General features: G+C 40.6%; 1 protein-coding gene across 1 annotated transcript in view; it reads right to left on the bottom strand.

The window, feature by feature from the left end:
• Positions 1-447: 447 nt before the first annotated feature.
• Positions 448-24562, bottom strand: part of kif26ba (kinesin family member 26Ba) — a 57048-nt gene continuing 32933 nt past the window's right edge. The window contains exons 6-28 of the mRNA XM_055230793.1: positions 17968-18177; positions 17266-17359; positions 14700-14845; positions 14489-14605; positions 13498-13684; positions 12934-13120; positions 9968-10139; positions 9134-9457; positions 8889-9053; positions 8563-8623; positions 8215-8449; positions 7999-8100; positions 7786-7905; positions 7303-7497; positions 7006-7246; positions 6320-6896; positions 5227-6110; positions 4918-5153; positions 4657-4788; positions 4362-4576; positions 2882-3147; positions 1756-1906; positions 448-1630 (exon numbers count right to left, since the gene is read on the bottom strand). Coding sequence (XP_055086768.1) covers positions 1482-1630; positions 1756-1906; positions 2882-3147; positions 4362-4576; positions 4657-4788; positions 4918-5153; positions 5227-6110; positions 6320-6896; positions 7006-7246; positions 7303-7497; positions 7786-7905; positions 7999-8100; positions 8215-8449; positions 8563-8623; positions 8889-9053; positions 9134-9457; positions 9968-10139; positions 12934-13120; positions 13498-13684; positions 14489-14605; positions 14700-14845; positions 17266-17359; positions 17968-18177 — 5166 coding nt within the window. The 3' untranslated portion in view covers positions 448-1481. The remainder of the gene's footprint in view (positions 1631-1755; positions 1907-2881; positions 3148-4361; positions 4577-4656; positions 4789-4917; positions 5154-5226; positions 6111-6319; positions 6897-7005; positions 7247-7302; positions 7498-7785; positions 7906-7998; positions 8101-8214; positions 8450-8562; positions 8624-8888; positions 9054-9133; positions 9458-9967; positions 10140-12933; positions 13121-13497; positions 13685-14488; positions 14606-14699; positions 14846-17265; positions 17360-17967; positions 18178-24562) is intronic.

Here is a 24562-nt window from a genome sequence, read left to right on the forward strand (position 1 = left end):
AAGATCAGAGCTCTATGGTAGCGACAGCATCATGCTTCATCTGTCTATTTAGCTGTACATGATGGAAAATTAATGACCAACATTTAGAGTTCCCATCAAAAAGAATGTTTTTAATGAGAAATACATGAACAGACGTCTCTTTGCTCAGAGAAACCTGCCTTCTCCTGCTTTTACCTTTCAACAGCAATAAACACAATTACCCAGAATGCCGAGGGTGTAGTGACATGAATAATGCAGAAGAAGCACTGTAGCATTTCAGAGGGACTTTCCATATATTTATATTTGTACAAAGATTTTGTCAATAACATCTCAAGCACCACAGAACAAATGAGAGGCAGAACCAAGCAGAGACATACGCCTCTGATTTCAACTTCACTTTATATTATATAAATGTATTTTTAATATATTATTATTATTTTTTCTATTCTGTCTAACTCCAACCCAGGATGAATCGTTATATTTCTCAAAATTGCAGTACCCCATTTATTTATTTGGCTCATTTTCATACCCTATATCCATTTTTCTACTATATCATGATTGGCATAGTCTCTACAAGGTCCCATTGCACTCAGAAAGATGAATATTTCTTATTACAAAACACACACTTGACACATCATTCACGTTCTTTTAGAAGTGGAACAACACAGTACAAATAACAGACAGTCTGTCGATGAATGTGCTCAACACTAAATTCAGAAAACGTTTTACCTTCAGCTCCTGCACTAAGTGATTGACACATTTCATTGCTTTGTAAACACAGAAAAGCAATCACAAAAGCACCAGGGACTTAAGGAGAGAACACTGTAAGTGTATGTAAGCCGGCGAGGATCGAAAACTCAGTAGTGCTCCATTTGTGAACGAATTCAAGGTAAAAACATCACAAAACTTTTAATAAACACCTCTTGGGTATTGGAAAACTGCATTTTGTCCATGTACAATACCCCATTTATTATTAGATTTCATATAGAAACACTGACTCAGGAAAACATCACATTAAAATGGCTGCATTTTTTCATAAGTAATGCTAGCACCATACAGAGGTTGCGCATTTACACAAAGAGACTAAAGGTCACAAGGCACTTATTTTTGATCATTCATTTCCTCCTTGCTTTCTATTGGCTGGGTTTGTTTGCAGCAACAAAAGAAATGTCTTAGTCGAAGTGTCTCTGGACCCAACATTTCCTCACAAACTGTAGAAAACACGCTTCCAAAAGGATGGGATCAACTGTCCTCCTTTTGTCTCTTTCACCAAGTTCTGACAAAAATGGCAGTTTTGTTCTTTACACTGTGGCCCACATTTTTGTAATAGCTCCTCGATGTTCTTCTAATCATTTCCAGCAGAGAATGATGCATTGAAGTTGTAATGTTCCCACACATCAGAGCAAATGTGTATGGCCTTGGTCACTTTAAATGAAACTACACTGAATTCATTGCTTTGTGTAATGGAAATGTTCTGTTACGTTTTACCATTTGTCTCTGGTCTACCGGTGTTTGGATGAAACATCAAAGCATGTAATCATCATGAGGTGTGCTTTGCAGAAGTTAACTCTGGTCTCCAGTCGGTCTGTCACAATCTCAAGCGCTTGTAGATACTCCAGTGAGTCCACCTCATAGACCTGCTGCAGTTCAACTGTGAAAGGACACAATACACACATGTAACTCTTACTCTTCTAAATTCATCTTATTGGTGCATTCCTGGTGTATATATACTGTATATCCCTTGTATATTTGCATTTACATTCTGACTGTACTCACACTCTGTGGTCCATTTGTGCGGCTCTAACATCAGGTGTTGTTTAGTTTGCTCCAGCTCTTTCTTCAGACACTGGTACTTGGCTCTGACCTCACTGATTCGCTGCTGCCTGTTCTCCAGCTTTTTCAGCTTGGCACTCACGTACACCACCTCCTGATGCACAAAAACACAAAACATTAAATCACTTTTTCAATACAACACAATGGGAGTTTTTACTGGGTGAAAAATGGACGAGGTTTGATAAGAAAAAAAAAAGAAGAAAGAAAAAAATATATTCTGAAGTGAAAACAATGTGCTTGTTTATTTTTATATAATAAACAATACATTTTCAGAAAGCGTTCGCACCTTCCTACATCACGGTGAGAGTCCCGGGTCACTGACGGGCACTTCAACCCAACAACCACTTTAACCCGTCAGTGCACAAACGCTTACGCTTTGCATGGCCTTACGATGCTAATCAGCCCTTTGCCAGCTTCAGGCACTTGAGCCCAGTTAACATTCAGAAAAATATCCTTCTTGGTACTGTCAGGTGTGAAAAAACCCTGATTCTTGGACAAATGTTTATTACTGTGCATTGTCTCCATTAAATAAAGTAATACATAAATAACTGCTTCGCACTACTTAACATTTAACCAGTTTTCTACACTGGCACCTGCAGCTTCTGGTCTGTCACTGGTCACTGATTCACCTTAGCAACTGGGATTTAAATGTTTTCTTTTCTTTTTTTTCTTTTTTTAATCTGAAAGTATATATTTCATGGTTTTTCCCCATTTCCCAAAGCCCACAATGCCCTCACTCTGAATACATATAGATTTATGAGTAAAAGCAAAAACCTGCATTAATTTAAATCCTGTGGTTCTCAGCAAGAAAGTAGAATATTTTATGAAAAAACACACAAAAGAATAATTCATTCTGCTCAGGTTGCATATTAGCTCTGCCTCATATTAAGACTGTGCTCTAGTAGTTCTTATGTTGTGTGTGTTGTTTGTTCTTAGGGCATATGTTGCGTGTCCTCTGCAGTAATTAGACCATATTTTCCCAGCAGTCCCACCTTTCTGTCACCTTTCTAATGCCATGTCTCTCAGGCTGCCCTCTCCTTGTCCCCCGTCATTTTTCCTTTCCCCTCACCTTGCTGCCTCCTCTGTCTCTCCTCTTCTGCAGTCGCTCCACATCATCTATCTCATAAACCTTGATCTCGAAGGTCTCGGCTGTAGCTGATGGGACGCGGTGGTTAGTCGAGGCCGGTGGTCCCAGTGGTCCGTCTACCCAGCATGCACCTGGGCTGGAGGAGGAAGAGGAAGAGGAGGTGATGCCCTGCTTGGACGAACGGTGCGATGGGGAGAGAGAGGCCGAGTCCAAGGTGAGAGCTGGGATCAGACGCCTGCGTTGGAGACCTGACAAAATGAGAGATCAAGCATGTTTAGACATTATTTCAATTAATCATATGTTTGTATTAAAACCTAGTGTTATTACTTTGTCTGGAATATGGTATTATTTATCAGTTTTGCATGCATTCAGTTATAGATGTTTTTATTGCTAAAAAGCATGCAGGACAGCCTCTCCACTGATCTGATTTGTAACTTTGTCTGGTGTTGTCACATGTTTGCGGCCTTAGAGATATTCAAGTCATACTGTAGAACATTCCAGGCAAGGCAATAAAGTTGTCAGAGAGAAAAGTTACATAGCGCATGTATAAATATTCTTTTTAGATTGTATAGTTATGCATTGTATTTTATAGTAATTAATAGTTAGCTCTATACCTCAAATTTAACCCTTAATTTCAGCTAAACTAAACCCCACTTTAACAGATTTCCAAGTACCAGGCCACTACTAGGTTTCGATACGGCAAAGAACTGACATGTCAACTTTTCAGATTGACTGGGAGCAGAAAGATAAAGGGTATGAAAGAAAGTGGTGATTTTAACGAGACTGAGGCTGTTGGTCTCCGTGCAGAGCAGAAAGGTCAAGCAGAGACATTTGTATTTCATTATGGAGAAGGAGTCAGCACATGAAGGAACTGGAGCTGGCCAAGGGATAAGAAGTGCTGGGAAATTGAGTTGGAAAGATAGGAAACGTGCAGAGAAAAGATAAAAAGTGAAAAACAAGTTCATTAAGACTAATCAGTGGAGGTATTTGGACATGTGAATGTGTGATAAAGAAACGTCTTAGATTTAGTTTAAGGGATAGGATGTACAGAGCATTCATAACATGCGGGTGGTGAAGATTATTCCAATTTATATCGCTAATAAGGAACAGGCAAGCCTCTGTCTGATCTGATCACAAGCACAGATCCATTTTCACAGTGTAACGTGGAGGCCATTAGCAGGCTCTCCATACTACAGTCTTGGGGAATATATGCCGTATTCATTAGAAGCTGCACCAGCACAATCCCGTTACCATTTCACAGATGGGTGCTCAGGGTCACCTTTCCTACCTGCCTCATTCTCCAACTACAGCTTTAGCAATTTGTCCACTGTGGGCCACATGGAGGGTTAGTGTGGATAATTTTACAGTCAGGGTCCCTTGCTTTACAGTTTATTATCGAGCATTACCACATTTTCTCCTCCATGCTTTAAATCATTAAATAAAGTGTGTGTTATTTGGAGACCTGTGTTGCTGCGGCACTTTTTGCTGCTTTTGGAGCTCCGCCTCGATGAGGAGGTGGCAGTGCTGTGGTCGCTTAGAGAGTCCTGGGCAGAAGAGGCGCTCCCGGTGTTCTCACTGCTGTCTCGGAGCATGCTCTCATAGCCACTGCTGCCCCCGCTGTGGTAAAACAGGGCTGTCTTACCCATGGCTGGGGGCAGTTCTCCACTCAGCACACTACTGTTAGGCACACACACCACATCAAATTACAGTTAAAAGTGTAAATAAAATGTTCTTATTCCACAGTGATTGTAGGATACCTGTTGTCACTGGCATGGCCACTGCTGCAGCGGTGTGGTTTTCTGGGAGCTGTGATCTTGCTGTACGGAGAGGGTAAGGTTTGAACTCCAGAAGGTCTCTCTTCTCCTGGGCCAGAACTCACTGTTGTCCCACTAGAAATAGAGTACATGAAAAAAGAAATCAAAACTATTTAAACATACCAAAATAACTCACAGTAATCAAGATGCACATCCATCACTAGACAATACATATTATCTATAATAGAAAATAAATAAACTAACTTTGCCCCAGCAGTGGTCTTGTCCTCTGCAGGCTCGGGGCCTCCTCCTTGGGCTTGTGGCCTGGCCCGGGAGCCTGCACTGCCCTGGAGCAGCTCAGAGATGCGCCCGTTGACTGCTCTAAGGGGCAATTTAGCAGCCAGACCTCCCCCTCGACTGCGGCTCAAAGACTGTGTGGTCCAGGACCCAAGAGTGGGACCCTGCTGTTGAACAGGCCCTGGGGTTGGTGGATTTGGAGCCTGAAGAAGACATAAGACTTAATGAAAACTAAAGACAATATGCATTTTATTACATATCGTTGCATCTCTGTACCTTTCCATTGGGTGGAAGGCTGGAGCTGCGACTGCTAGAAGTGCTTAAAGACTTTGTGGAGAAACTCAGTGTTTTTGTGGTTGATGCAGACAGACTGCGGCCTTTGGGGCTGGTCATTAGCAGCTTACTGACAGCAGAGATTTTTGACTGGCTGCTGGTTTTAGCTGGTGACTGGGGAGCGCTGCTTGGCCCCAGGAGGGGAGTAAAACTTGGGCTAGTGGTGCCTGTTGATGACAGTGATCCAGTGCGCATGAGGCTGCGGCCAGTTCTAGGCATGACACTGTCCCCTCTGGCTCCTGCTCGGAGGCTCTCCCCCCTCTCCAGAGAGAAACATTCATAATGGTATGTGCCGCTGTGGGACCCCGTGCGGCCCAGAGAGTTGGTCCGTGTGGCGAGCTGTTCCAGTTTGGCACTAAAGAGTCTGCTGCTGTCGATGCTCGCACCACGCTGCCTCGTAACACCAGCAGAAATACATGCTTCATCCTGGAGAGCTGTCCCAGGCTGATGAAGGGGGCTGGCAGCTCGGTTCCTCTGATCTAGACTGGATTTGCGCACTGGTGGCAGAGGAGGGATTCCCCCTCTTTTTTGTGAGAAAAAGCCAATTTTTCCATTGGACCCCCGCCTGTCAAGTGTTGCACGAGGGCTGCAGGGAGTCGAGGAAGTTACACTGAGATTTCTGTACTCAGTGTAGTCTAAACCATCATGGCGGTTGATGCGATGCCATCCACGTGGCAGACTGGCCGTCTGGTGAATGTCTGGGTTGTAGATAGTGGTGAGGCAGTCGCCCTGAGCAACAACTGCCATAATCTCACAACCATCCCCTACTCGTTTAATGGAATCTGGAGACAGCACAACGTCACTCCCAAAAGTGTTCTGATGACCACCTGTTAGGAACATAGAACATATGCTCTAACTAACATACAGCCTCAGTCAGATTATGTAGAAAACAACAACTCACAATATATATAATCTGTGTTGTGTGAAAGACAAAGTTAATCAACACATAATTATAAGCTATATTATTAAACACAGTCCATACATATGTACTTACTATCTTTACATAAACTTTGCCCCTCGCTTTTGCCCTCTGGACTCTGGTTGACTTGTGAATGCTCTGCTTCCCTCTTTTCAGGCTTCACTTCACAGACAAGGTCGGTGGATGTGCCTTCTTCAAAGCCACGTTTTAACCAGGGATCTTCAAAGCTCATCTCACTGGACACACAGCCGCTGAGTGGTGTGCTGCATTTGATGGGCTCTTTAATTAGACTGCCTTTGACTGGTGAGGAGAGGACTGAGGGCTCTTTTATTACCATTGGTTTTACAGCCACACATGGATGAACGCTAATGGTAGCTTTAAATGGTCCGACTAGAGTCTGGATCGTAGTTTTAGTCATTGGTGGAGGCAACTTGCGCAGCTTATTTTTGGTTGGTGTTTGTTTATTACTTTCATTTTCTGTCTGTTCCAATTCATCTGATCCAAGTGTCACATTCTGTTCAGTTTCAGCCATGGCCTCTCCCTGTTGGCTCTGAGACTGGCTGAAGCTGTGGAGAGACTGGTCAGCCTCACTGCACATACTCAGATCACTCATCCACGAAGACATTGGAGAAGCACAACTGGACAGAACTGTGGCCAAGGCCTCACCTTCAACGCGCAACTTTGCCATGGCAACCTGTAGCAATAAAAAAAGCAATGTTTTGCACAACAGAAATCTTACAAAGGAAATATACACAGCTCTAAAAGAATCTTATATAAAGAGCTACAGCTCTTTATGCCATTACCTCTGCCATGGCCACAACTTCTGTGACCCCTGAGGTAGTGAAGGGAACATGATACTCCTGCACAGCCCCGTTGACCTCTTGGGATACTGTTCCAGTGAGAGAGCCGCCTTCGCTGGTGAAGCTAATAATGCTGCTTGGACCATGTTTCTGTATGTCTGTAATTGTTGTAACACCGAGGTACGCCTCACTATCAGTGTGCACCAGTTCATTCTTACTATGCATCTGGTTATCAGTGGTCGGACTTGAGCCTAAACAAGTTTTGGAATAACAGTCATAAATGTGTTTATATATTACCACTGACTGTAAAAAGAACACTTGGAGTAATAGCTACCGTCTTTTTGCATGTCTAGAGGTATCGGGGGCACATCATCATCACACAGCGTCTCTGCTGAGCCCAGACTGGCTGACAGAGATGGAGCTGTTTCTTTCACTTGTGGACTCATGCCGACAGGAGAAGTCCTGGACAACACAGAATCTGTGGAGGAGCGACCACTATCTGCAGCCAAGCTGTCTGCAAAATCACAAAAATACATTTGGCAAAACCATGGATTTGGTCTGGTACGCTAATACAATACAAAATGGCACCAGGAAATATTTCTGTCTACAAGTATGTATTTATATCCCAGGAAAAGTATATCTTTATGTCAGAGAAGTATTGTTCAATAGCATTATAGTATGTAATAAATCAAATATAATAAAATATTTCTTCAAAGAGAGACAGGAGAACAGATACAGTATAAATGGACATATTATTAACAGTTAATGCCCTCACTGTCTGACGCCGGTGCCTCTGAGGCCTGGCAGTCCTGGGCCAGAGTGTTGGAGGAGAGAGGGGGGGTTGTCGGCATAACACACTTCTGTGTGTACACTTTACAGCGCTGGGACGGGGATGCTGGAGGTCTGTAGAAAATAATGGGCAATAGAAATCATGTAAACCTATGGAGATGCTTGATTCAATGCATTATTTCATTAACTACTTAATGGGCCTCCCACCTGTATTCTGCAGTTTTGGTCAGACTGGCAATGCCCAGGCGTGGTGATCCCAATGTGCGGGTCTTTCCTTCTCCATTACTTCCTCCATTTAGATTTTCTCTACTATTTAGACACACACAAGAGAAAAGTTAAAACATGTGCACCAAGAAAAATCCAACTTATCTTGGCACAATATTGTGTCAGAAGTGGTTGTCCAAAGTCAAACCAAAGTCAGACCTGTCATGTAGCTGGGAGCTCTTGGCCCTGAGCAAAGGATTGGAGGTGCTGCTGCTGCTGCTGCCGGGCACACTCCTGGTGCAGGTGACGATAGGGGATCCGGACCTCTGTGTCAGATTGTGGATCATGGTCTGGGCGAGCTCCGCCTCCTCCACCACCTCCTTTATGTCCTGCAGCTGCTGGTCATTTGTCCTTCTCTTAGAGCCATCTGAAAGATAATGAAGTAAAATAACAGCTGTATCACATCAGTGAAAATGGTCTGGTTTGGAAAGAGGAATCACACTAGATCTTTACCAGTGTCAGTGCGAGGAGCAGACACTGTGGGGTTTGAGACAGCAGAAGTGGGACATGCTTCATATTTGACTCCTTGTCTGTTCACAGGAACTTCTTCAAAGGGAAACTTTGCCACCTAAACAAACACATTGTGTATGGGAGGAATATAAATAGAAAACCAATTCCACAGTATAACAGTAAAATTGGCTGACAATCTTGTTAATAAAGAACAGAAATAACAGAGAGACGCTCACAAATTAATCATTTCTTGAAAGCAAAAACACTCCTCTTGCATTTGCGACATTTGATATGCAATCAACAGACAGATCATTTTAGAGAAGACTTACATTTTCTTCCCGGCATTATTTGCATAATTACAACAATAAAAGATGAGCTTTTACCTCCTCACTGCCATCAATGCAGTCCAGTCTCTCCTGCAGCTCTGCAAATGTGTTACACTTTAGGCACTCAGCTCCCTCCTCAGGGACAGGGGGCAGAGGCTGACCCAGCAGCGACTGGCCACACTGTGGGTGGGAGGGGGCACTAGGCTGGTCCTGACTCTCTGCCTAATGGTACAAGAAGAAGTCCTCTATTACTATTTGATTACACCTCAACATGTGGCCTTGAATGAGGTTTAATGAAGTACCTTATTGGCTACTCCCGCTGTTTGGTTTTGCTGCTCCAATGTTTTACCACGAAGTAACGCTGGAATAATTGGCACAAATTCAGGTGGTCCTTCGTTGTCGGTCAGTTCTCTGTCCGACACGGCAGCCCCGTTTGGTCCCACATAGATCACTGTATCGCAGGACTGTTCGCTACTCGAGTACTCATCCTGGTCACTGGAAAGGCGGAGCAGGGGCAGGTCTGAGTCTGTGTCGCCACGGTGATGGAAGGCCCGCAGGTGAGTGGGTCGACGCATACGACCCTCTTCACACGAGCTCTCTCCTCCAGACGAACTGGACGTGTACTGCTGTAGGAACAAGTCAAAGGTTTGATTTAGGGATATTTTTGTGATTGATATTATAAGAGCAAAACATTCTCTGCCTTCGTTTAAACACTTGATTTCTATGATTGATTAATGCATTGTGTATGTTGGTATATGAGGCTTGAGTGCTCAGAAAAGTCCCATTTTCACCTACCCCCTATTTCCACCCACAACTCTATACATAATATATACTATAATAACACTTTAAAAGTAAGAAAAAAAGACTCTGGATCATGCATGTAGGGTTAAAAAATGTCATGTAACCATTCTTTAACAACAAAAACACAGAAAGGTTTGTTAGGTGATTGACCTTAATATTGATAATACTGCAGTTTAATAAATTAAACATATTACAAACAGCCATATAACTGAATAAACACCCAAAAACTTTTCTGTGTTCACTTTGCTTTACCTTCCACTAACTTTACCTAAAATAAGAGCCATTAAATCAATGAATTACCATGTTTATGAAGCTGATAAATAGTTCAAACTCACCACAGTTACTTTGGTTTTCTTCTTTTTCATACGGAGGACGCGGGATGCGATCTGGATGGTGGAAAGCGTTTCTGAGAAGTCTCTGGGTGAGGCAGAGATGTGAGCAATCATGGTGGTCCGGCAGTTCATGTTGCCTAGCGACTCTCTTAGCAACATGGTGAGCTTGCTGTCCCTTAAAACAGACATACAGCCAGACATGAGCATCAACGCACAGACCGTAAAAAAATAAAGGACCAAATGGATCGATTTCAGTCCAGACACCCACGCATATGCAACAAGTGACAAGTAATTAATAATGGGTAATTGTCTCTGAATTTTCCTGTTAGTCGAAGCTAGATATACAGTACACTATGATTATGACTCACCAGGCAACAGGCGCTGAAAGCAACTATTGATATTTACTAATCAGTGCCATTCCTGATTAAAGCCACCAAGTCTAGCTAGAAGTGCAAATCATTTTTCATATCCATCCCTAGAAGATGATTTACAGCCCCAGAGAGAAGAAAAGTAAAACTAAACTGTATGTTTAAAAGTGTCTCCTGGGTGGGCTAGTGCAATCATTCACAATGTTTTATATCATCATTATGAGAGAGTGTGTGTGTGTGTGTGTGTGTGTGTAGGGGTGGGGGTGTGTGTGTAAGTGTGTGTGTGGGGGGGCCTGCAGGCTGACTTTGAGTAGTTCCGCAGTGGCTCAATACTTCTCACAAACAGTTCCCCCTCTTCAAAAAACAGCCAGTGGCCTTGTCTCTCTATGTGTGCTCACTGCCACAGACACACACTCTCATACATGCACACACACACACACACACATACACACACACACTCACACATTGAAGCTACCGTTTGTTGAACTCCACTTTCTCATCCTTGAATTCCAGCCTAGTTTTTATGTTGGCTGCAGCAGGCATCAATAAACTATTCTTTTCACTTTTCTGTATTGCATTCCCTCTTCGTTTTGTGTCTTTAATCGGTGTCACATATAAGAAGCTAACATAATAAGCATGAGGTAAATGTACACTATGAGACTTTTCTCCATAGAGATGATATCAGTTTGACTAGAATATTCCGCTGTATGGCATTAAACTTATCTAGGAGACAAGCAGGTGATTTCATCGGGCAAGTTATAGGTTATATTTCTGGAGAGGCAACGTCAATCACAGGAAGAAGACATGTTTGTTGAGTTATTTTTGAGGAATAAAACTCCCGTAATTAAATAAATGCAAGGTATAAAAGTTCAATGCCATAGTGTGGGACATTTCAGGTTAAGATCTCCGCAGAGACAAAGCAGGTGGCGGACCCTCCATCACAAGAGTTACATAGTGCACCTTTAAATACTTTTTGGACACCTTAGTAGATTTAATTAACATTTCTGGTTTTATAACAAAAGATTTTATTGGATTTAAAAATGCCTGGCACTTAACCTCATCTGGCACAGTGGGAAGTAAATTAGTTGGATAAATATAAATTCAGTAGTTACAGACTATTAGAGGAACAGCGTGCTTTATAATGGGAGCAATTTCTGAGCTGAAATTACCCAAATGAGGCTGTGGGTTTTAGATTTCCTCATGAGGGAACATTATATTATGGTTATCAATGCAACACAAGACTGACAAACCAGTCAGACCATGTGTTTAATATAATGAATTAGTATGTAATCTATTTAGCATGTATTAGTTTCTAAATTTCAGCCCTGGACAGAATGAGGAACAGCTACAAATTCACAATGTCCAATATTGTCCTGAACATGAAATCACCGGTTACCTAGCAACAGAACTGGAACAGGACAGGGATTAGGAGTCAAACTGGGACCCAAAGTGATGGGGTATTGTAGAACTGGTTCACCATTTAATGAGCTTCCACTACAGATGCAGGTAAAGGTCTATTATTGTGTGTCAATGTGAAAATAATTCATTCGGTTAATGAGAGACGATGTGATGTTCCCAGACCCAAAGTAAAATGCTAAATTTTGTACCATGATGCCCAGCTCCATTTTGTAATATATCTCAACTTAAAAAAAATTGTAAGAAAGGAAAGGGATTTAAAATAGAGGGAGATTTAACAGTAGGAGATATTGTAGGTCCAGCGGTTACACTCTGTGGTAATCTCTTGGATTTGAGTTGGTTATTCCAAAACGGATTTGTGCACTTGTGGTTTGAGTTACCAACATTTGTTCATGTTTAACTGTCAAACAATAAATGCTTTAACTGTCAAATAATGTAATAAATGAACAGACAAATGAATCAACTAGAGATATTTTGAGTAATCCAAGCTGTTACAAGATCTTTTCCCTAGTTTGTTTGGTTGGAAATGTTTAAAATGTAGATTCATTTTAAACAATCTGAATTACAAACTCATTAATACTGTGCCGACACATCTACAAAAAAGGCTCTTAAACAGTGTAACCTCATCCTGTATTCCATTGGCTTGACAATACATTTCTTGCATATTCATGTTGTGCTCTGTATGAGGAGTGACACTGCTGTAATGCCTGTCGCCTTTGGAGCAACAGCAGCAATACTCCCTCCATTATTAAATTGCACCCAGCCCTTTTATAATCCGACAGCATCCAAACCAGCTTTACACCCTCAGCAGTACACAAGGCAGTTTTGCAATTTAAATGTAAAATGCGGTGATTAAATTAACTGCATGCACAGCAGGCTAAATAACATGAAAGCTGGATTTGAGCGGTAATATAAGGACGCACATAGGCTGCTGTGTATGATACATGTACGCATATGACCGAATTAATCTATTCTTTTTACAGTGTCATTGTAATTTTTTGTCATTGCTATTCAGTTAAGGTGCTAACTAACTATGATGAATATGGAACAGCATCTGTTGTTGTTTATGACATTAAGTCAGTGTTGTTCTGCACCTTTCTTCTCTCGTTCTAGGCTTTACACCATCGTTTCTGTAAATTCACCAGGGACCTATGTTGTGCCAGTGTTTTAATGTATGACATTTACTTGTATGGGATGTGCTTGCTGCCATTGACTAGTGCCAGGATGACGTTTCCCAGAGCAGATAAGGAGAGGCAGAGTGGAGCCGTGCTAGCCATATTCTCCCTGGTCTTTCCTCCTCCTCCTCCCTCCAGCACTCGTGCATCACAACTGCCCAGGTCCAGCAGGTGCAACCGGCTACGGCCTCCAGACACTGAAACATGTACAGAAAGATCGAATTAACATCAGTTTTCCTGTGTTTTCAAACTAATAATAACACTAACTTGTGATTGTGTCCAAGTAATTTCTCTTGTGGATCAGTACAGTTTGTCCAAAAGTCTAACACACACCAGTATTGTCATTATTGTTATACTACTAATGATAGTCTATTTGAGTTTAAACCCTACCACTAACTGCATCTTTAAAGTGAAATAAAGACAACAAAAAAAAATCAAATTCTTCAGCTGGGGTCACCAAACCAAATCAGTGAATTCTGGTCAAATACCTTCCCTGTCCACGTTAAATTTATTTTTGAAAGAACCACTATTATTGTCAGATATTGTAAACTGTAGTAACACAAGCGCCACTCACTTCCTCCCTTGCCAGTCTTTTCCATGCGGTACTGGTAAATGTGCAGCGTGAACAGCATGTGTGAGTTGCGTTGCTCCTCCTCGCTGGTGTCAGGACGTTGACTGCTGTGCCGTGCTGCTAACGCCGCATCCAGGAACCAGGCAGCCTTCTCTGGGGTGGGCGCTCTGAGTTCAGACTGGTTCTGGAGCTGTGGACATGTAGGAAGCAAAACAATGTGGTGTGAGTGTCTGGCAGAGCTGTAAGCGATAATGAAGCAGCTTGTAATGACCAGCTGATAAAGAGACACCGGGAAAGTGTATTTCAGTAAGAAAGAGCGAGAGAGAGGGGCTATCCTTGTGGGTTCTACTGCAGGATATCATTACTGATGAGATTAGGTGAGATTAGACTGGGATTACACAGATGTGCTTGTATCAGGCTCACTAATCCTATAAACATCACATCCTGAACCACCAGCACACACATTAGGATCAAGGGTTCACTGGGTAATTGTCAAGCTGTAAAGTCTATGGTTACTTTTGGATGCTGCATATCTAATTATCTTAATACAAGAGACTGAACATGACTTTGTTTCAGCAGCAGACACCATGTGGATTTCCTGACCCAACATGCCACATACTGTGACTGGAGCTTGTTGGCACTCCATGGGAGAATTGAACCCTGACATCCTGCAATTCACAAACTGGTAATTCACAAACTGTTTCAGAAAAATTGGCTATTGAAAGATTTCTCTACAAAACAGTACAATAATTTATTAACTTTTAAAATTTGATATTATAACTGGCTGTTAATTACTGTTAATTCCAATGTATGACCGATTATTTGCAGTTTCTGTCTTGATTAGAAAAGCACAGTTTGTATGCTTACAGAAGGAAGTGAGCCTAGAGCTACTGGATTAAAGCAACAGTATTCTGATACAATGTTTATCCATTTGCACTTATTACAACAGCCAGCTACAGCACCAGTGGTGATTATACTTGTAACAAATGTGTACCTGCATGCCACAGATGGGGTCCTCACAGAGGTAGACACCAGGAGACTGTCCGTCCTGTAAACTGCCTGTGGCCACTTCAGAAAGAAGGTCCTTCAGGTTCTCCTCCTTCCCCCAAACCTACGGTGCAAAGACAGTATCAATAACAAAACATACCCATGCACAGTCAGACTCTATCCTATAATCCTAAACACATGCAGCTGCAGATACTGACCTCCACTGCAGAGACCCGCACAGAGAAGCGAGCTCCGGTCTTCTCTTTTCTCTCATTGATGAGCTTAAAGAGCCAGGAGATTGCACAGGGGATGATACCCAGAGTCTGGAGGGAGTCATCACGACCAATCATTGTATGGGATTTCCCTGTATCGACAGCACAAGAAACATGTGATGAATTATGAGAACATCGAGAAAATATATCTAGTCCAATAGCATTGACCCTTTTAATAATACACAATAGCTGAGCATAGATCACACACAGAGCTAAACAATGCCATGTGTAACGCTTAACAGTCCCTCCAGCTTGTATAAAGCGCCAACATCAAATATCTGGTGTGATTCAAATGAGACAACTGTGTGCGATTTGTTCAATGGTGGGAGGCATTTCTCTGCTACACGCTAATTTCCCATTGTTCTCTTACTGTCTCCCTAAGCATATCCTCAATAAAAAACACACTCATCAACTGGGTATGAAACTAGCATTTTTTCAACCTCAAGTCCTAAAAAATACATACTATGAGCTAATATTATTGTAGTGTTTGGATGGCTGGGTGAGATCTATTCTTGTAACTTAAGTGTTGTTGAACCAGGCGGCTCTAATTCCTCGTAGTGAATGAACTGAAGTGTTAAGTCCAACAAATTGACCATTGCCTGCGAATCCCAAGTTAAAGAACCTCAATCCTCTCACAACCAACGCTGAGGCTATATGAAAGAAAATGATAACTTTTATGATATGCAGAATGTATACCGCATTATATGTTTAAATCTTTAACTTAAACTTTAGTAAAAATGTATCTTTAAATAACTTCAGGTAGAATAACTTCATTATTTGTGGTATCATTGGTCCTTAGGGATGGGACAAGATCTCGTTCCACAAGATTGTGCAAACAACAGAAAAATTATCTTGTGAGATTTTTTTCCAATGAGGTTACGTTTGGATTGGACAAAAAACTGGTTAAGTGTTGGCCAAATCTTGCCTTGTCTCACTCTCATGGACTCATTCCCATGTCTCATTTTATCTTGTTGAAATTATGTCTCATCTTACCCCTACTGGTTGCTGTCCAAATTCCAAAATTCCACTTTAAAACAAAAAAAAGGATGATAGTTCATTCAGAGACACATAACGACATAAGTGCCATTAGCGAGAGAGCATGAGCCATTATAGATATTAATCAAATAGTCCATAACTGATCAATGGGACACTGCTCCAAGTCTGGAATTTAATTATACAGCTCAAGTCTATTAAATAAATTCATTTCTAAACCGTTTGGAGCTATTATCCATTTGTCTATGTGTGTGTCCCATTTAGCCTAAGACCACAGTGCCAAGACAAATGCCTTTTATCTTGCTGATTTTAATTAGAAAAAAAAGGTAATGCCTCTATAATGCCACCTCATTATGACTCATAGCCTTGGGTCAGCCATATCCAAAAGTGATCTCACGGCATGATCTCCCATTTCCCAAGGTCAGAGCCTCAGTACAACGTTACCTGTATCAGTCACGGTAACAGAATGTGCAGAGTCGCATTTACGATCATCATGAAAAGCTCCACAGGGGGTTTAAAGGACCAGAACTCCCAATTTGTCTGTCTGTTACATGTTGACAACAATACGATGTACAACTGCTGTATGTGTGCATAGTAATACCGTGAATCACTGTAAATCACTGGCTCGTTCTGTCACTTGTTTGTCAATATTTGCCACCTGCATTAAAATGTGTGAACATGCTGGATATCAACCTGGATCTACTCTGTAATGTAGAAGACATGCTGGTTTAACACACAGGAGAGCGATAGTCATTAAAAGACATCTGCTGGTTTATTGGATCCAATGGTTTAATCAGAAAAATATGGGAGTGTAAAACAGAGCCCTATTGGTTTAATCTCTTTATAAAGAAGGACTGGTGCTTATTATGTTCTTTTGTGTCCACGGTAAACAATTTGGTACCATGTTTTTAAAGCGACACCTTAATTAGCCTTAGATTAGACTTAATTTGTAATGAACTAATGGGTAAGAATGATTCAGGTTTAGTAACTACTTAATTAAGGGGTTCTCAAGAAAGTATTAGTTCATTATGTTATTATAATAATTTCTATGATTCCCAAAATTGGTATATTTTACATCAGATGCCCTGCTTGTCTGACACAACCTCAAGTGCAACAGCTATTGATAATTAATTCCTGTATAAAAAGCATCAAATTTGTCTTTGCATAAAATTATCTCCATCCAAAAGCATCAAGAGTTGTTATTCTATGCAGATTTACCGTGGTTACATGGTGAGGCTGTCTCTTTGCCCCTGCGTCTCTGTATTCATCTTGACCCTTTTCAAGTTGTCTCCTCTAAAAGCAGCTTCAGAGGGATTACAGCAACAGAAAGGACGCCAGAAACACACTGTGAGCAAGCAGAGCCGGCTTTGAGCTGCGGAAGACTCTAATCCTGCCTCTTTTTCCCGCCGATAGTTGAGAGACAGAGGGGCAAAAGACTGTCGCACTCTCCAAAGATGACTCACATGTGTCTATACATGTGTGCGTGTGTGTGCGACGGAAACAGGGAAATGTGCGTTACCCAGTTTGGAGTGTCCAAAGCAGAAGACACAGCCATCTGCTCCATTCACTACAGACTGAATCACCTCGGCAACCGTTCCCGCGCACACCTCCGCCTAGCAACAGACACCGGCAGAAAAGCATCAATTATGAACCTGAACATGTACATCATCATCACAACACAGCATTCATATTTGTACTCAATGATGTCCACACATGAAATTATTGAAAGTGAATTGGATTTATTTTCAGATGAACAAGTGACCGGGCTTTTGCCTTAACAAATGATGAAATAATACAAAAAAAAATACAACAAAATAGGGAAAATGTGCACTAAATAAGAGGTTTAAGGTTGTGAAAAATGTGTAAACTCGAGATGGTGGACCCCAGTACAGAAGTTATGCAGTGCAGCTTTAAAATGTAACACTGACACGTACGGACAGCTTTAACGTCAAATATACAAAGTTAGCCAAGATTTAGATGGTTCACACAGGCACAGTCGCATGTAATAATAGGAAATAGATTATGTCGACACAGCAATCCATCCAGTCTCGTTTTTTGTTATAACTAGAGTCAATCCCTTTAGTCACAGCAGATGAAATAAAGCTCTAATGGCGTTTTTAGTCATACTTGTTACGCTCGCTTTAATCAGCTGAAGCCATGTGTAGCTTCTGCGAGTCTGTGGTGCTAAAATACATCTAATACTTTCAGAGTCCAAACTCACCTGTGAGGCATCAGGAGGGAACGCTGCATCGAAAGTGAACATCTTCGGAGGAACCTGATTGGCTGAGGGCCTTTTCTGTGAAGCTGTATTCGCAGTTTGATTGGCCGCCGGGTCCATGATGGTGATTTGTTTCTTACTGGGGTTGACTTTGAGGAAGGAGCTGGATTCATCTGACTGGGACACGGGACACACACGGACCATCACCTTCACCTGGAGGTAAGAGCACAAAAAGTCCTTTAGTCCTTTGATTCATTTCTTGGTCAATGGTGTTGTATTTTAGTGAGATTATAAGCATTTCTATGAGCCAGAGCAGGGTGAAGAAGGCATGGGATGACTTAGTTGGAGTTTAATCTGCCTTTTTCACTTATGACAATGTTGTATCTCTGTATATATTATAGTTTTTGTGCAAGATCTCAACCATTTTTAGAGCTTTTGCCAGTGCCGCTGCTCAACCCTTTTAGACGATTAACCAGTGCACAGGGCAAGTCTTCAGTCGATCAAGAATTTCTTTGACCGTCAACAGCCCTAATGGATTTATTTTATGGATTCACATTTTTTTCCACCTTTTATTTTTGTAGATTTCCACAGATAGACCACCATCCTATACAGCAGCAATATTTAACCATTTAAGCTCCTGATTTATAAACATTCATTACTCGCAGCTTGTCACTTCATCTTATTCACCTTGCTGTTACATGCTTGTCCTCTCCTCCCCTCTATTTCTATACCTGTCACTCTAGTTAACTCACTTCTCTCCTCCCTAAATCCTCCTCTCACCCTGGAAACCTTTGGCATGCTGAGCTCTGTGCCGCACATCAAAAACTGTGAAAATCCTGTTTCAGCTCTCGTCTGGTTGCTCTTCATTTTCACTTCAGTCTCAAGTTGTTGATTCCCTTGATATGTTAAGATGGGAAATGCTGCGTCATTCAAACATTTTATAATTAACAACTTTACTTTTGTGTTTCCAAATTGACACTGATGCTGCAACAGATGATGGTCTTTTTAGAAATACAGATCTACGTTCAATATTACAACCAATTATAGGAACACACTTTTGACACATCTGATTATGTTATTATTTGGAACATTAGGCTGTAACCACCACAACAAATGCACATATAGGCACAATGTGAACCCATTCTTAAAAATATGACTTGATGTTTATGTATTTAGTTTGTCCCAAAGCGCACAGATAGATGGTGCTTAAGATAATCTCCGTCTGAAGTGTTTTGGCTTTCAGCACTAGCACTTTACCAGTATCACCTTGGGACACAGTAATCCCAAAATACTCCAAGCCCTGAACACAAGAAAAATACAACATCTTACAACGTATATTCTACTACATTTCTAATATGGAATACCTGCGACAACAACGTGCATTTTTGTTATGTTAAGACATGTCTATTTATGCAAATTCCCAAGGCAGCCATCTCTTTTTGCGCGTCTTTTACATCTGAGTTTAACTTTGAACTGTATGAAAATCCTTTTAAATCTGTGTTTTATTTTTCACGAGCATAGTGACCTCATGGTAACCTGTCTTTGATCATGTTGAAAGCCAATAAAACCTTTTGCAACAGCATGGCATTTACCCTGTACTTTTATTGCGGTAATGCATCACTGGACAATATAAAGTTGGAGGTGTGTGAAACTAGCAGATGCCACCTGTACGCAATAAATATGTAATCCCTATAGCGTTGCCTAGGATACCAGCGAAATGTCCGTTCCATTAGCATTATATTAAAGGGCCCATATTACACTAGTTTTGATCTATGTTATGTTGCTTCTGGATCACAAACAGACCTGGAGTTGTGTTTTGTTTCATTCACACATGTTTAACACACAAACCCTGCATATTTAAGCTCATTTCACTCTGTTCCACCTTGTGATGTCATCATGTTGTAATACAGGAAGTGCTCCATTGTGTTTTTAAACTCCACAGAATTTCACTAAAACCATTTGGATAATTTCAGCCCTGGAATTGCCCATCTCTACTGAACAAAAGGTAACTATTAACTTGAAAGCTACCACTTCATGACATCACAAGGTGGAACAGTGCCTTTTGAGCTTTGGAGATGTAGACAGACTAATAATAAAGTGTTACTCAAACATGTGTGAATGAAACAAAACACAATTCCAGGTCTGTTTTGGAGAAGAGAACAGCATTATAACATGAGTAAAGCTCACATGAGTCAATTTCGGTTATTATAAGACCTTTAAATGAAATTACTTCCCCAAAAAATCTTTCAGCATAACCCGTAAACATTAAATTTTAAAGCTTTTGTCCCCTTAAGATATGAAAGCACACCCCTACCTCCCCTCTCTCGCTCATACACAGGTAGATAGAGTCTTAAACACTTAGAGTCAGGGTGATGGCCCTGCCTGACCTCAATAAAGAGCCCATCACATCAGAAGAGCTTGAGGGAAGGATTTTACTGTGGCACACTTTACAAGACGTAACTCATAAAGTCTACCCCCTCCTCCCCCCCGAGAACCCATTTCCTCTTCACACTGACAACGTGAGAGCTAAGTGTCCTCACATGTGCATTATCGAAAAACACTTCAACATAATGCTACTCACTATCTGGCCTTTTTATCATCGGGCCATCAACCGACACCGTATGATATTTCTGTAGAACACTTGGATTAGAAACAAAATGGCTTCTTTGAGTAGGTGCAGTTTCCAGTCCTAATTATGACTCATTTATCTAACAGTTAAATTACAATATCTTCAGGAGGTCCTTAGCCTCGTTGCTCTAGGAATCAATACCGAGGTGTCCAAGGTCGCAATCCCGGAGGCGGCTTACACAAACTGCACAGAGGAAACCAGTAACGAATCTAGTTTCAAGGGACAATCAGCGGCAAATTGATATATGCAATTTATAATCAACGCTGCAAATAGTGGAATTAAAATGTAAACAATCTCAAACTGTTCTCCATTTCACTGTTCTCCTCTGCAGCATCTTTACCCACACCATCTTAATCTTAATAAAGGTGGTCTACAAATCTCTTCTTGGATTTCCTCTAGACTCCACCAAGTTGCACTAACCTAAACATCTGCCTCTTTATCCAAACCATGTTATCTGTCCACACTGACTTATGAAACAAATTAGTTCTTGGTAGGAGGGATATTTGTACTTGGCAAAATAAGCACATGCCACTTGTTGATGATTTTCATATAATAAAAAACTGTTGCCTTGAGCTTTTTGTATATTACAGAGATACAGATGCTTCATTTGTTGAACACACAAAGCATCTTTTCTTCTTTTCTCTGCTCTTATTCATTCAAGTAATGCTACTCCAAGTGTCAGACAAACTTTTTCCTTTTCTCTCATCCCTAACTCAACCAAAACCACCACACTCTATATTCAAAGTCACACTTCATGCTGCAATGAATAAAAATGCTAAGCTGCTCAAACTGCAGTAGTAAAAGACAGAAAACTTAAGCCAAACCTTCAAGAGTCAGTCTATATTTTACTTAGATCCTCTTTTATGTTTTTATTGACTTAACCTCAAACACACACAGCACAATGAAGATTTTAGCCAATTTGTGCAAAGGAATTTACCTTAAGACCAACAAACATGGCTGACCATCACCCTATAGCCTCTTTCTGCACCGCTTCATTACTATTGGCCAGAAAATCAATAAAAGGCTCAAGCAGCGCTCTAATTGGCTCCTGCCGACTGCAGTGGGGCACACACTGGTGAAAACACATGTGCACAGAATTAGACCAAATCTCACAGGGGAATAGCAAGTTCCCGATCAGTTCTAATTTGATCAGATGTATTCACTCTAGCTGAGTTCACTGTATCTTTAGGACTATGAGCTTATCACACGTGACACATAGATGAGTGAGGATCAAAAAGCTACAGTACAATTCATTCAGTGCATTAGTTTCAATTATTATACCAATTTTTCATTTATGGACCAATTAATAGCAGAACTGTATGATGAACTACACAGATACATATCATTAATGTAGTGTTGTTGTTTTTTTGTTGTTATTTTTTTGTTATTTTTTGCTGTTATTTATTATTTTATTTTTTTCTTATTTATTATTATTATTATTATTTTTAAATTTATTTTTATTTTTATTTATTTATTTATTTTTTATTTTATTTATTTATTTATTTTTATCTCAATCAAAGAACTACACTTGCCAAGGTTTTGTTTTGTTGTAATCACTCAATGTCCAGGTGGGGTCCAAAGCAAATAAAGGTTCAAATTGGTCCGTTGAATTTTAACGATGCTGAATAGTTTAAAAAAATAAATACTTTTGTCCAATTGATGGATTTCTACTGTTTTGTTTTACTTAGTTCTTACCATATGACAACATGTTGGAAAAGCTTGGTGGGTAGCAAACAAACATTGAAACACAAAAATCCCTTTGTTTGTGAGCTACATGCACAATAGTGAATATCCAGCACAAAAAAACACTGGATTTCCCCTTTCTTTTATATTTCTGTCGTTTAAAATGCAACTTGATAATCCGTGCATCAGTTTTTTTCCAAATAATATTGTGCACAAAGAAACAAACAGTAGATTGAGAAACTGTTTCGTGTTTGTTGTTGACATTTGTTCTTGTATGGCCCATTCACGACAACATCAACAGCATTATAGTATTTCAGCTCGGAGCCACAGAGGAACAGAGAGGCTGCTGCATTCCCATAACAGACTCATTTGGAAACTAGACACAGACACCCGCAGCCTGTTCATGACATGGGCACAAACAGCTTGTGGCCTGAGAGCCTTCCTAGTTGCTATTAAAAATTGATTAGCTGTCATAGTATCATTCTCCTCCCCCAAGGTCACGTCCCAATCGGGCTGTGCATGTGAAAAATACTTGGCAGCACATGAAAAGGCTGAGAAGTCCTAAGTCCTTTACTGTCACTCAGGAAAGAGAAGAAGAATGGAACAAAACAATGAGAAACACCCATGGTCTAGATAAGAGCTGTGGTAAAGAAAAGCGTCAGTAATTATCATACAGTAAGCTGACTTTAATTGACTCAAAACTGGGAAAAAAAATAGATGCCACAGCCGTCAGTTCATTTGTCTTCGCACAATCGATAGCCTCAGTTTTTTGGACATTGTGAAGGGTTATGTCAACACTAGCTGTGAAAAGGAAAGGAACCTTATCTGGCAAGAGACATTTTTGTTTGTTTGTTTAAAATGTTGTTACCATAAATCATTTTCAGTTTGATTATTATTATTATTGATTATATTTTCCCTGTGGTGTTGTAGGTGTAGCGTTTGACTATCAACTTTGCCCATTTTTAACCCTGATCTAGTCCCACTGGATTGATTAAACTGACTTTTATAAGCTTTTTTTTTTTACTTTTATGATCTTTGGACCATGTTATTATTGTGTTTCCTTGTAATTTGTTTTCTCTGAGTTGTAATTTTTGATTGATTCTTGCATCTTTGTGTAATCCTATATTATTTTGAATTCAAGGCTAAAGGTTTGACTACGACGAAGTACGATTATGACTGGCAGCATCGGAAAACTGGTTCTTATTTGAGCCTGGGGTGTGAATAAAACACAAACAACTAATATTGAAATTTTAAAGCGGAAATGTATTAAGTAAAAGTAAAAAAACATCGAAAAATAAACAAAGCAAACAGTAATATACAGTGAATATAAATAGTATTTGTATTGTTGGTTGCTGCAAAAGTTCAGTGTTCTTTGTATTTTAGTTTATGCCAAAGTTAAATCATAAATGCAATGTACAAGTTTTGATCCAAAGTAAAAAAAAAAAAGATATAAATTGGTTCCAAAGAAGAAAAAAATGCAGTAGGATGAGCGCTTTCCAATTTATTTTGTCCTACCGCATAAAATCTGGGTGGCTCGCCATCAAGATGTGAGGGTTGTAGTCTATAGTGCTCAGAAAATGTCTGTTTTCACCTACTCCCTACCTCCACCCACTGCTAACATATCAGTTCTGCAGTTTTGAACATGTCAGTGGACCAGTTTCTATTATTAAGCCATTTTAGATCAATATTTCAGTTTACAAGTAACAAAATCTAAAACTATTATCTACTTATGTTATAATTGAACACTAAACACATAATATTTCCTCTTAAAACATTTTCCTGGAATGTCTCAACTCTGGAAATTTTAATGTCCATGAACACAGTGACGTCCAGAGTCTAATTTCCTTGACTGATATGCATCGACTTCTTGCCATCCGTGAACCGGCTGGTGGCTCCACAGTGGCTGATGTGATTAAAGACAGAAGGGGCCCGACAACATCTGACAAGTGCAGGAATAACTTGGGGCAATCTAAAGTACACATATCACGCAGACTGATCCTTACAAGGATTTATATTTAATTTGAAATCCCTCCTCTCAAACAGCAGCCCATTTGACCCGTACCGCCTGATTTCCCCTGGCTTTAAAACGTGACGTCTCAATCTGTTTTGTGTCATATTAACACCAGTAAGCCTGTGTACTTTACAGGATGTATTGTAGATGGACCAGGGGCTTTGTCACTTCACATATGTCACGCTTTGCAATAATCCATTGAATTTGTCTGCGCGGTACACTACAGTATGCTGGAGTGTGCGCAAATGGCATTTCTGTGGGGAGCCGACCCCCAC

This window comes from Periophthalmus magnuspinnatus, chromosome 3, assembly GCF_009829125.3.
Source record: "Periophthalmus magnuspinnatus isolate fPerMag1 chromosome 3, fPerMag1.2.pri, whole genome shotgun sequence".
In the NCBI taxonomy this organism is placed as follows: domain Eukaryota; kingdom Metazoa; phylum Chordata; class Actinopteri; order Gobiiformes; family Gobiidae; genus Periophthalmus; species Periophthalmus magnuspinnatus.